General features: G+C 58.0%; 1 protein-coding gene across 1 annotated transcript in view; it reads left to right on the forward strand.

Annotated features, from left to right (window-relative positions):
• LOC147116150 (uncharacterized) overlaps positions 1-1,322 on the forward strand; it is a 100,798-nt gene extending 99,476 nt beyond the window's left edge. Inside the window, exon 9 of the mRNA XM_085992010.1 lies at positions 1,190-1,322. Within this exon, the coding sequence (XP_085848136.1) occupies positions 1,190-1,322 (133 nt within the window). The remainder of the gene's footprint in view (positions 1-1,189) is intronic.
• Positions 1,323-14,664: the final 13,342 nt, after the last annotated feature.

Consider the following 14,664-nt stretch of genomic DNA (forward strand, 5'->3'; position numbering starts at 1 on the left):
CACCCATCCCCAGAGACCAGTCGCCCATCCCCAGAGTCCAGTCGCCCATCCCCAGAGTCCAGTCGCCCATCCCCAGAGACCAGTCGCCCATCCCCAGAGTCCAGTCGCCCATCCCTAGAGACCACTCGCCCATCCCCAGAGACCAATCGCCCATCCACAGAGACCACTCGCCCATCCCTAGAGACCACTCGCCCATCCCTAGAGACCAATCGCCCATCCACAGAGACCACTCGCCCATCCCTAGAGACCACTCGCCCATCCCCAGAGACCACTCGCCCATCCCTAGAGACCACTCGCCCATCCCCAGAGACCAGTCGCCCATCACCAGAGACCACTCGCCCATCCCTAGAGACCAATCGCCCATCCACAGAGACCACTCGCCCATCCCTAGAGACCACTCGCCCATCCCCAGAGACCACTCGCCCATCCCTAGAGACCAATCGCCCATCCCCAGAGACCAGTCGCCCATCCACAGAGACCACTCGCCCATCCCCAGAGACCAATCGCCCATCCACAGAGACCAATCGCCCATCCAAAGAGACCAATCGCCCATCCCTAGAGACCAATCGCCCATCCCCAGAGTCCAATCGCCCATCCCCAGAGACCAATCGCCCATCCCCAGAGATCAGTGGCCCATCCCTAGAGCCCAATCGCCCATCCCCAGAGACGAATCTCCCATCCCTAGAGACCAATCGCCCATCCCCAGAGACCACTCGCCCATCCACAGAGACCACTCGCCCATCCACAGAGACCAATCGCCCATCCCGAGAGACCAGTCACCCATCCCCAGAGATCAGTGGCCCATCCCTAGAGCCCAATCGCCCATCCCCAGAGACGAATCTCCCATCCCTAGAGACCAATCTCCCATCCCTAGAGACCAATCGCCCATCCCCAGAGACCACTCGCCCATCCACAGAGACCAATCGCCCATCCCGAGAGACCAGTCACCCATCCCGAGATAGCAGTCGCCCATATCGAGAGGCCAGTCGCCCAACCCCAGAGACCAGTCGCCTATCCCTAGAGACCAGTCGCCCATCCCCAGAGACTAGTCACCCAGCCCCAGAGACCAATCGCCCATCCGTAGAAACCAGTCGCCCCTCCCCAGAGACAAATTGACCATCCCCAGAGACCAGTCACCCATCCCCAGAGACCAGTCGGCTATCCCCGGAGACCAATCGTTCATCCACAGAGACCAGTCGCCCATCCCAAGAGACCAATCGCCCATCCGCAAAGACCAACCGCCCATCCCCCGAAAGTTCAGTCGCCCATCCCCAGAGACCAATTGCCCATCCCGAGTGAGAACAATCACCCATCCAAAGTGACCCATCGACCACCCACAGAGACCTATCGCCCATCCCCAGAGACCAATCGACTGTCCCCAGAGACCAGTCGCACATCCCCAGAGACAAATCGCCCATCCCCAGAGACCACTCGTCCATCCCCAGAGATCAGTCACCCATCCCCAGAGATCAGTTGCCCGTCCCAGAGACCAATCGCCCATCCCCAGAGACCACTCGCCCATCCCTACAGACCAGTCGCCATCCCCTGAGACCAATCGCCCATCCCCAGGGAACTGTCGCCAATCCCCGGAGAACAGTTGCCCATCCCCATAGACCAGTCGCCCATTCCCATAGACCAATCGCCAAACCCCAGAGACCAGTCGCCCATCACCAGAGACCACTCGCCCATCGCAAGAGACCAGTCACCCATCCACAGAGACCAGTCGCCCATCCCCAGAGAAGAGTTGGCTATCCCCGGAGACCAATCGCCCATCCACAGAGACCAGTCGCCCATCCCAAGAGACCAATCGCCCATCCGCAAAGACCAATCACCCATCCCCAGAGAGTCCAGTCGCCCATCCCTAGAGACCAGTCGCCATCCCCAGAGACCAATCGCCCATCCCCAGGGAACTGTCGCCAATCCCCGGAAAAAATTTTGCCCATCCCCATAGAACAGTCACCCATTCCCAGAGACCAATCGCCAAACCCCAGAGGCCAGTCGCCCATCCCCAGAGACCACTCGCCCATCGCAAGAGACCAGTCACCCATCCACAGAGACCAGTCGCCCATCCCCAGAAACCACTCGCCCATCACCAGAGACCAGTCGCCCATCCACAGAGAACAATCACCCATCCCCAGTGAGACCAGTCGCCCATCCCCAGAGACTAGTCGCCCATCCCCAGAGACCAGTTGCCCATCCCCAGAAACAAGTCTCCCATCACCAGAGTCCAATCGCCCATCCCCAGAGACCACTCGGCTATCCCCGGAGACCAATCGCCCATCAACAGAGACCAGTCGCCCATCCCCAAAGACCAATCGCCCATCCCCAAAGAGTGCAGTCGCCCATCCCCACAGAACAATTGCCCATCCCGAGTGAGAACAATCACCCGTCCCCAGTGACCAGTCGACCACCAACAGAGACCAATCACCGATCCCCAGAGACCAATCGACTGTCCCCAGAGACCAGTCGCCCATCCCCAGAGACCACTCATTCATCCCCAGAGATCAGTCACCCATCCCCAGAGATCAGTTGCCCATCCCTAGTGGCCACTCGCCCATCTCCAGGAATCTGTCGTCCATCCCCAGAGACAAATCGCTCATCCCCAGAGACCAGTTGCCAATCCCCAGAGACCAGTCACCCTTCCCAGATACCAATCGCTCATCCCCAGAAACCAGTCGCCCATTCCCAGAGACCAATCGCCAAACCTCAGAGACCAGTCGCCCATCCCCAGAGACCAGGCGCCCATCCCCAGAGACAACTCGCCCATCCGCAGAGACCACTCGCCCATTCCCAGAGACCAGTCGCCCAACCACAGAGAACAATCACCCATCCCCAGTGAGACAAGTCGCCCATCCCCAGAGACCAGTCGCCCATCCCAAGAAAGACCAATCGCTCATCCCCAGAGACCAGTCACCCATCTGCAGAGTCCACTCACCCTTCCCCAGAGACCAGTCGCCCATCCCCAGAGACCAGTCGCCCATCCCCAGAGACCAATCGACCATCCCCAGAGACCAGTCGCCCATTTTCAGGGACCAGTCACCCATCCCCAGAGACCAATCGCCCATTCCCAGAGTCCACTCACCCTTCCCCAGAGACCAGTCGCCCATCCCCAGAGACCAGTTGCCCATCCCCTGAGACCACTCGCCCATTCCTAGAAACCACTCGCCCGTCCCAAGAGACTAGTCGCCCATTCCTGACAAATCGCACATTACCACAGAGCAGTCACCCATCCCCAGAGACCACTCGCCCATCCCCAGAGACATCTCGCCCATCCCCAGCAACCAATCACCAATCCTCAGAGACCAGTCGTCCATCAGCAGAGACCAGTCACCCATCCCCAGAGACCAGTAACCCATCCCTCTGGACCAGTCGCCCATCCCCAGAGACAAGTCGCCCATCCCCACAGACCAGTCCCCATCCCCAGAGACCAATCGCCCATCCCCAGAAACCAGTTGCCCAACCCCGAGACAACTTGCCCATCCCCAGAGACCAGTCAGCCATCCCCAAAGACCAGTCACCCATCCCCAGAGTCCACTCGCACATCCCCAGAGACCTCTCGCCTAACCCCAGAGACGACTCGCCCATCCCCACAGAACAGTCGCCCATCCACAGAGACCAGTCACCCATCCCAAGAGACCACTCGGCCATCCCCAGAGACCAATCGCCCATGCACAGAGACCAGTCACTCATTCCCAGAGACCAGTCACTCATCCCCAGAGACTAATCGTCCATCCGCAGAGACCAATCGCCCATCCCGAGAGTTTCCAGTCGCCAATTCACACAGACCAATCATCCTTCCTGAATGACAACAATCACCCGTCACCAGTGACCAGTCGCCCACCCACAGAGACCAATCGCCCATCCCCAGAGACCAATCGCCTGTCCCCAGAGACCAGTTGCCCATCCACAGAGACTATTCGCTCATCGCCAGAGAGCACACGCCCATCACCAGAGATCAGTCACCCATCTCCAGAGATCAGTGGCCCAACCCCAGAGACCACTCACCCAACCCCACAGACCAATCGCCCATCCCCAGAGAGACCAATCATCCATCCCCACAGACCAGTCACCAATCTGCAGAGACCACTCGCCCATCCCCAGCGACCAATCACCAATCCTCAGAGACCAGTCGTCCATTCGCAGAGACCAGTCACCCATCCCCAGAGACCAGTAACCCATCCCCATGGACCAGTCGCCCATCCCCAGAGACCACACGCCCATCCCCAGAGACCAATCACCCATCCCCAGGGAACTGTCGCCAAACCCCGGAGACCAGTTGCCCATCCCCATAGACCAGTCGCCCATTCCCAGAGACCAATTGCCAAACCCCAGAGACCAGTCGCCCATCCCCAGAGACCACTCGCCCAATGCAAGAGACCAGTCACCCATCCACAGAGACCAGTCGCCCATCCCCAGAGACCAGTCGGCTATCCCCAGAGACCAATCGCCCATCCCCAGAGACAACTCGCCCATCCGCAGAGACCACTCGCCCATCCCCAGAGACCAGTCGCCCATCCCCAGAAACCAATCGACCATCCCCAGAGACCAATCGATCATCCCCAGAGACCAGTCGCCCATTCTCAAGGACCAGTCGCCCATCCCCAGAGACCACTCGCCCATCCCCAGAGAACACTCGACAATCCCCGGAGACCAATTGCCAATTCCCAGAGACCAATCGCCCATACCCAGAGACCAATCACCCATCACCAGAGACCAGTCGCCCATCCCCAGAGTCCACTCGCCCATCCCCAGAGACTACTCGCCCATCACTAGAGACCACTCACCCATCCCAAGAGACTAGTCGCCCTTCCCCGACCAATCACACATTACCACAGACCAGTCGCCCATCCCCAGACACCAGTCGCCCATCCCCAGAAACCAATCGACCATCCCCAGAGACCAATCGACCATCCCCAGAGACCAGTCGCCCATTCCCAGAAACCAATCGACAATCCCCAGAGACCAATCGACCATCCCCAGAGGCCAGTCGCCCATTCTCAAGGACCACTCACCCATCCCCAGAGACCACTCGCCCATCCCCAGAGACTAGTCGCCCATCCCCGACCAATCACACATTACCACAGACCAGTCGCCCATCCCCAGAGACAACTCGCACATCCCCAGAGACCTCTCGCCCATCCCCAGCGACCAATCACCAATCCTCAGAGGCCAGCCATCCATGCGCAGAGACCAGTGACCCATCCCCAGAGACCAGTCGCCCATCCCCGGAGACCAGTCGCCCAACCCCAGAGACTACTTGCCCATCCCCAGAGACCAGTCGCCCATCCCCAAAGACCAGTCGCCCATCCCCAGAGGCCACTTGCACATCCCCAGAGACTTCTCGCCCATCCCCAGAGACTACTCGCCCATCCCCACAGACCAGTCGCCCATCCCCAGAGACCAATCGCCCATCCCGAGAGACCACTCGGCCATCCCCGGAGACCAATCGCCCATCCACAGAGACAAGTCACTCATCCCCAGAGACCAATCGCCCATCCCCAGTGTCCAGTCACCAATTCCCAGAGACCAATCACCCTTCCTGAATGAGAACAATCACTCATCCCCAGTGACCAGTCGCCCACCCACAGAGACCAATCGCCCACCCACAGAGACCAAACGCCCATCCCCAGAGACCAATCGCCGGTCCCCAGAGACCAGTCACCCATCCACAGAGACTCAACGCCAAGCGCCAGAGTGCACTCGCCCATCACCAGAGATCAGTCACCCATCCCCAGAGATCAGTGGCCCATCCCCAGAGACCACTCACCCATCCCCACAGACCAATCGCCTATCCCCAGAGAGACCACTCACCCATCCCCAGAGACCAGTCACCCAGAGGGCAGCATGGTGGCATAGTGGTTAGCACTGTTGCCTCACAGCGCCAGGGACCCGGGTTCGAATTCGGCCTCGGGTGACTGTCTGTGTGGAGTTTGCACATTCTCCCCGTGTTTGCGTGGGTTTCCTTCGGGTGCTCCAGTTTCCTCCCACAGTCCAAAGATGTGCAGGTTAGGTTGATTGGCTATGATAAAAAAATTGACCCTTAGTGTTAGGGGGATTAAATACGTGGGGTTACGGGGATAGGGTGGGATATGTGTTGGTGTAGGGGTTATGGGGATTGGGAGGGATATGTGTCAGTGCAGGCTCGATGGGCCGAAATGGCCTCTATCTGTACTGTGAGGTTTCTGTGATTTCTGTGATTTCTGTGAGTCCAGTCGCCCATCCCCAGAGACTACTCATCCATCCCCAGAGATCAGTAACCCATCCCCAGAAACCACTCGCCCATCCCCAGAGACTAGTCGCCCAACCCTGACCAATCGGCCCTTACCACAGACCAATCATCCATCCACAGAGAGACCAATCACCCATCCCCAGAGACCAGTCACCCATCTGCAGAGGCCACTCACCCATCCCCAGCGACCAATCACCAATCCTAAGAGACCAGTTGTCCATCCGCAGAGACCAGGCGCCCATCCCCAGAGACAACTCGCCCATCCGCAGAGACCACTCGCCCATCCCCAGAGACCAGTCGCCCAACCACAGAGAACAATCACCCATCCCCAGTGAGACAAGTCGCCCATCCCCAGAGACCAGTCGCCCATCCCAAGAGAGACCAATCGCTCATCCCCAGAGACCAGTCACCCATCTGCAGAGTCCACTCACCCATCCCCAGGGACCAGTCGCCCATCCCCAGAGACCAATTGCCCATTCCCAGAGACCACTCGTCCATCCCCAGAGATCAGTTGCCCATCACCAGAGACCAGTTGCCCATCCCCAGAGACCACTCACCCAACCCCAGAGACCACTCCCCCATCCCCAGAGACCACTCGCCCATCCCTAGAGTGCACTCGCCCATCCCAAGAGACTAGTCGCTCATCCCCGACAAATCGCACATTACCACAGAGCAGTCACCCATCCCCAGAGACCACTCGCCCATCCCCAGAGACATCTCGCCCATCCCCAGCGACCAATCACCAATCCTCAGAGACCAGTCGTCCATCCGCAGAGACCAGTCGTCCATCCGCAGAGACCAGTCACCCATCCCCAGAGACCAGTAACCCATCCCTCTGGACCAGTCGCCCATCCCCAGAGACAAGTCGCCCATCCCCACAGCCCAGTCCCCATCCCCAGAGACCAATCACCCATCCCCAGAAACCAGTCGCCCTACCCCGAGACAACTTGCCCATCCCCAGAGACCAGTCAGCCATCCCCAAAGACCAGTCACCCATCCCCAGAGGCCACTCGCACATCCCCAGAGACCTCTCGCCCAACCCCAGAGACGACTCGCCCATCCCCACAGAACAGTCGCCCATCCACAGAGACCAGTCACCCATCCCAAGAGACCACTCGGCCATCCTCAGAGACCAATCGCCCATGCACAGAGACCAGTCACTCATCCCCAGAGACCAGTCGCTCATCCCCAGAGACTAATCACCCATCTGCAGAGACCAATCGCCCATCCCGAGAGTTTCCAGTTGCCAATTCACACAGACCAATCATCCTTCCTGAATGACAACAATCACCCATCACCAGTGACCAGTCGCCCACCCACAGAGACCAATTGCCCATCCCCAGAGACCAATCGCCTGTCCCCAGAGACCAGTTGCCCATCCACAGAGACTATTTGCTCATCACCAGAGAGCACACGCCCATCACCAGAGATCAGTCACCCATCTCCAGAGATCAGTGGCCCATCCCCAGAGACCACTCACCCATCCCCACAGACCAGTCGCCCATCCCCAGAGAGACCAATCATCCATCCCCACAGACCAGTCACCCATCTGCATAGACCACTCGCCCATCCCCAGCGACCAATCACCAATCCTCAGAGACCAGTCGTCCATTCGCAGAGACCAGTCACCCATCCCCAGAGACCAGTAACCCATCCCCATGGACCACGCGCCCATCCCCAGAGACCACACGCCCATCCCCAGAGACCAATCACCCATCCCCAGGGAACTGTCGCCAAACCCCGGAGACCAGTTGCCCATCCCCATAGACCAGTCGCCCATTCCCAGAGACCAGTCGCCCATCCCCAGAAACCAATCGACCATCCCCAGAGACCAATCGACCATCCCCAGAGACCAGTCGCCCATCCCCAGAAACCAATCGACCATCCCCAGAGACCAATCGCCGGTCCCCAGAGACCAGTCGCCCATCCACAGAGACTAAACGCCAAGCGCCAGAGTGCACTCGCCCATCACCAGAGATCAGTCACCCATCCCCAGAGATCAGTGGCCCATCCCCAGAGACCACTCACCCATCCCCACAGACCAATCGCCTATCCCCAGAGAGACCAATCACCCATCCCCAGAGACCAGTCACCCAGAGGGCAGCATGGTGGCATAGTGGTTAGCACTGTTGCCTCACAGCGCCAGGGACCCGGGTTCGAATTCGGCCTCGGGTGACTGTCTGTGTGGAGTTTGCACATTCTCCCCGTGTTTGCGTGGGTTTCCTTCGGGTGCTCCAGTTTCCTCCCACAGTCCAAAGATGTGCAGGTTAGGTTGATTGGCTATGATAAAAAAATTGACCCTTAGTGTTAGGGGGATTAAATACATGGGGTTACGGGGATAGGGTGGGATATGTGTTGGTGTAGGGGTTATGGGGATTGGGAGGGATATGTGTCGGTGCAGGCTCGATGGGCCGAAATGGCCTCTATCTGTACTGTGAGGTTTCTGTGATTTCTGTGATTTCTGTGAGTCCAGTCGCCCATCCCCAGAGACTACTCATCCATCCCCAGAGATCAGTAACCCATCCCCAGAAACCACTCGCCCATCCCCAGAGACTAGTCGCCCAACCCTGACCAATCGGCCCTTACCACAGACCAATCATCCATCCACAGAGAGACCAATCACCCATCCCCAGAGACCAGTCACCCATCTGCAGAGGCCACTCGCCCATCCCCAGCGACCAATCACCAATCCTAAGAGACCAGTTGTCCATCCGCAGAGACCAGGCGCCCATCCCCAGAGACAACTCGCCCATCCGCAGAGACCACTCGCCCATCCCCAGAGACCAGTCGCCCAACCACAGAGAACAATCACCCATCCCCAGTGAGACAAGTCGCCCATCCCCAGAGACCAGTCGCCCATCCCAAGAGAGACCAATCGCTCATCCCCAGAGACCAGTCACCCATCTGCAGAGTCCACTCACCCATCCCCAGGGACCAGTCGCCCATCCCCAGAGACCAATCGCCCATTCCCAGAGACCACTCGTCCATCCCCAGAGATCAGTTGCCCATCCCCAGAGACCAGTTGCCCATCCCCAGAGACCACTCACCCAACCCCAGAGACCACTCCCCCATCCCTAGAGACCACTCGCCCATCCCTAGAGCGCACTCGCCCATTCCTAGAGACCACTCGCCCATCCCAAGAGACTAGTCGCTCATCCCCGACAAATCGCACATTACCACAGAGCAGTCACCCATCCCCAGAGACCACTCGCCCATCCCCAGAGACATCTCGCCCATCCCCAGCGACCAATCACCAATCCTCAGAGACCAGTCATCCATCCGCAGAGACCAGTCGTCCATCCGCAGAGACCAGTCACCCATCCCCAGAGACCAGTAACCCATCCCTCTGGACCAGTCGCCCATCCCCAGAGACAAGTCGCCCATCCCCACAGCCCAGTCCCCATCCCCAGAGACCAATCGCCCATCCCCAGAAACCAGTCGCCCTACCCCGAGACAACTTGCCCATCCCCAGAGACCAGTCAGCCATCCCCAAAGACCAGTCACCCATCCCCAGAGGCCACTCGCACATCCCCAGAGACCTCTCGCCCAACCCCAGAGACGACTCGCCCATCCCCACAGAACAGTCGCCCATCCACAGAGACCAGTCACCCATCCCAAGAGACCACTCGGCCATCCTCAGAGACCAATCGCCCATGCACAGAGACCAGTCACTCATCCCCAGAGACCAGTCGCTCATCCCCAGAGACTAATCACCCATCTGCAGAGACCAATCGGCCATCCCCAGAGTTTCCAGTTGCCAATTCACACAGACCAATCATCCTTCCTGAATGACAACAATCACCCATCACCAGTGACCTGTCGCCCACCCACAGAGACCAATCGCCCATCCCCAGAGACCAATCGCCTGTCCCCAGAGACCAGTTGCCCATCCACAGAGACTATTTGCTCATCACCAGAGAGCACACGCCCATCACCAGAGATCAGTCACCCATCTCCAAAGATCAGTGGCCCATCCCCAGAGACCACTCACCCATCCCCACAGACCAGTCGCCCATCCCCAGAGAGACCAATCATCCATCCCCACAGACCAGTCACCCATCTGCATAGACCACTCGCCCATCCCCAGCGACCAATCACCAATCCTCAGAGACCAGTCGTCCATTCGCAGAGACCAGTCACCCATCCCCAGAGACCAGTAACCCATCCCCATGGACCAGTCGCCCATCCCCAGAGACCACACGCCCATCCCCAGAGACCAATCACCCATCCCCAGGGAACTGTCGCCAAACCCCGGAGACCAGTTGCCCATCCCCATAGACCAGTCGCCCATTCCCAGAGACCAGTCGCCCATCCCCAGAAACCAATCGACCATCCCCAGAGACCAATCGACCATCCCCAGAGACCAGTCGCCCATTCTCAAGGACCAGTCGCCCATCCCCAGAGACCACTCGCCCATCCCCAGAGAACACTCGACAATCCCCGGAGACCAATCGCCAATTCCCAGAGACCAATCGCCCATACCCAGAGACCAATCACCCATCACCAGAGACCAGTCGCCCATCCCCAGAGACCACTTGCCCATCCCCAGAGACCACTTGCCCATCCCTAGAGTCCACTCGCCCATCCCAAGAGACTAGTCGCCCATCCCCGACCAATCACACATTACCACAGACCAGTCGCCCATCCCCAGAGACCAGCCGCCCATCCCCAGAAACCAATCGACCATCCCCAGAGACCAATCGACCATCCCCAGAGACCAGTCGCCCATCCCCAGAAACCAATCGACCATCCCCAGAGACCAATCGACCATCCCCAGAGACCAGTCGCCCATCCCCAGAAACTAATCGACAATCCCCAGAGACCAATCGACCATCCCCAGAGACCAGTCGCCCATTCTCAAGGACCACTCGCCCATCCCCAGAGACCACTCGCCCATCCCCAGAGACTAGTCGCCCATCCCCGACCAATCACACATTACCACAGACCAGTCGCCCATCCCCAGAGACCACTCGCACATCCCCAGAGACCTCTCGCCCATCCCCAGTGACCAATCACCAATCCTCAGAGGCCAGCCGTCCATCCGCAGAGACCAGTGACCCATCCCCAGAGACCAATCGCCCATCCCCAGAAACCAGTCGCCCAACCCCAGAGACTACTTGCCCATCCCCAGAGACAAGTCGCCCATCCCCAAAGACCAGTCGCCCATCCCCAGAGGCCACTTGCACATCCCCAGAGAGCTCTCGCCCATCCTCAGAGACTACTCGCCCATCCCCACAGACCAGTCGCCCATCCCCAGAGACCAATCGCCCATCCCGAGAGACCACTCGGCCATCCCCGGAGACCAATCGCCCATCCACAGAGACAAGTCACTCATCCCCAGAGAGCAATCGCCCATCCCCAGTGTCCAGTCACCAATTCCCAGAGACCAATCACCCTTCCTGAATGAGAACAATCACCCATCCCCAGTGACCAGTCGCCCACCCACAGAGACCAATCGCCCACCCACAGAGACCAAACGCCCATCCCCAGAGACCAATCGCCGGTTCCCAGAGACCAGTCGCCCATCCACAGAGACTAAATGCCAATCGCCAGAGTGCACTCGCCCATCACCAGAGATCAGTCACCCATCCCCAGAGATCAGTGGCCCATCCCCAGAGATCAGTCACCCATCCCCACAGACCAATCGCCTATCCCCAGAGAGACCAATCACCCATCCCCAGAGACCAGTCACCCATCTGCAGAGACCACTCGCCCATCCCCAGCGACCAATCACCAATCCTCAGAGACCAGTCGTCCATCCGCAGAGGCCAGTCACCCATCCCCAGAGACCAGCAACCCATCCCCATGGACCGATCGCCCATCCCCAGAGACCACGCGCCCATCCCCAGAGACCAGTCGCCCATCCCCAGAGACCAATCGACCATCCCCAGAGACCAGTCGCCCAATCTCAGGGACCAGTCGCCCATCACTAGAGCCCACTCACCCATCCCCAGAGACCACTCGCCAATTCCCGGAGATCAATTGGCAATTCCCAGAGACCAATCGCCCATACCCAGAGACCAATCGCCCATCCCCAGAGAATCCAGTCGCCCATCCCCAGAGACTACTCATCCATCCCCAGAGATCAGTAACCCATCCCCAGAGACAACTCGCCCATCCCCAGAGACTACTCGTCCATCCCCAGAAACCACTCGCCCATCCCCAGAGACTAGTCGCCCAACCCCGACCAATCGGCCCTTACCACAGACCAATCATCCATCCCCAGAGAGACCAATCACCCATCCCCAGAGACCAGTCACCCATCTGCAGAGGCCACTCGCCCATCCCCAGCGACCAATCACCAATCCTAAGAGACCAGTCGTCCATCCGCAGAGACCAGTCGTCCATCCATAAAACCAGTCACACATCCCCAGAGACCAGTAACCCATCCCCCTGGACCAGTCACCCATCCCTAGAGACCACGTGCCTGTCCCCAGAGGCCACTCGCCCATCACCGGAGACCAATCGCCCATCCCCAGTGACCAATCGCCCATACCCAGAGACCAATCGCCCTTCCCCAGAGAGTCCAGTTGCCCATCCGCAGAGACCAATCACCCATCACCAGAGACTAATCGCCCGTTCCCCAGAGCCCAATCGCCCATCCCTAGAGACCAGTCGCCCATCCCCACAAACCAGTGGCCCTCACCAGAGACAAATTGCCCATCCCCGGAGACCAGTCGCCCATCCCCAGAGACCAGTCGCCCATCCCCACAAACCAGTGGCCCTCACCAGAGACAAATTGCCCATCCCCGGAGACCAGTCGCCCATCCCCAGAGACCAGTCGCCCATCCCCAAAGACCAGTCGCCCATCCCCAGAGACCAGTCGCCCATCCCCAAAGACCAGTCGCCCATCCCCAGAGACCACTCGGCTATCCCCGGTGACCAATCGCCCATCCACAGAGACCAGTCGCCCATCCCCAGAGACTAATCGCCCATCCGCAAAGACCAATCGCCCATCCCCAGAGAGTCCAGTCGCCCATCCCCACAAAACAATTGCCCATCCCGAGTGAGAACAATCACCCGTCCCCACTGACCAGTCGACCACCAACAGAGACCAAGCGCCCATCCCCAGAGACCAATCGACTGTCCCCAAAGACCAGTCGCCCATCCCCAGAGACCACTCATTCATCCCCAGAGATCAGTCACCCATCCCCAGAGATCAGTTACCCATCCCTAGAGATCAGTTGCCCATCCCTAGAGACCACTCGTCCATCCCCAGGAATCTGTCGCCCTTCCCCAGAGACAAATCGCCCATCCCAAGAGACCACGCGCCCATCCCCAGAGACCAGTCACCCATCCCCAGAGACCAATCGACCATCCCCAGAGACCACTCGACTGTCCCCAGAGGCCAGTCGCCCATCCCCAGAGACCACTCATTCATCCCCAGAAGTCAGCCTCCCAAATCGTGGCTAAACATCCAACAATAAACAACCAGCGCTGAACAACCAGCACATAAAGAACAGCATTAAACAACCAGCACTAAACAACCAGCACTAAATAACAAGCACTAAATAACCAGCGCTAAACAACCTGCGCTAAACAACCAGCGCTAAACAACCTGCGCTAAACAACCTGTGCTAACCAACCTGCGCTAACAACCTGCGCTAAACAACCTGCGCGAAACAACCTGCGCTAAACAACCTGCGCTAAACAACCGGCACTAAACAACCTGCGCTAAACAACCGGCACTAAACAACCTGCGCTAAACAACCTGCGCTAAACAACCTGCACTAAACAACCTGCGCTAAACAACCGGCACTAAACAACCTGTGCTAAACAACTGGCACTAAACAATGTGCACTAAACAACCTGCACTAAACAACAGGCACTAAACAATCTGCACTAAACAACCTGCACTAAACAACAGGCACTAAACAACAGGTACTAAACAACCTGCAGTAAACAACCAGTTTTCTGCCCTCGCAGCGCGTTCCTATGCAGAGCTAGACAGGTAGCTAACAACTTGATATCTTCCCATCAAAATCACAAGGCTTGACTTTTCTTGTAAAGCTTTACTGAAAGATTCTTATTGTAAAACTGAAATACAACACAGAAATGGAAGCACACATTAGTATACAAGCGCATAACTGATATGCATACACAAATTTAGGTACGCCTGAGCAACACAGTACATTTGGCATGTAAATTACCAAACACGTGGAAACACTGCTTACTGTGAATATACATTTAGCAAACTGGAAGGCATTCTCTTTAAATTAGCCCTATACATAGTGCATCAAAATACAGCTACTAGTTAACCAGCTAGACAGAGAGCGAGCACTTCACGGCTAGCTGTGTAAGTTTGCTTACAGAGAAACGTTACAAACTAAACATTTTCTGCAACATACAGTGTACACTAATCATCTATAACATTCTCAAGTACTTACAGACAAATAATATCCAAGACTCAGGCGTGGGAACAATATAACATCCCA

The sequence above is a fragment of the Somniosus microcephalus genome, chromosome 6, assembly GCF_052327205.1.
Source record: "Somniosus microcephalus isolate GS21.2 chromosome 6, FLI_Smic_1.0, whole genome shotgun sequence".
NCBI lineage: Eukaryota > Metazoa > Chordata > Chondrichthyes > Squaliformes > Somniosidae > Somniosus > Somniosus microcephalus.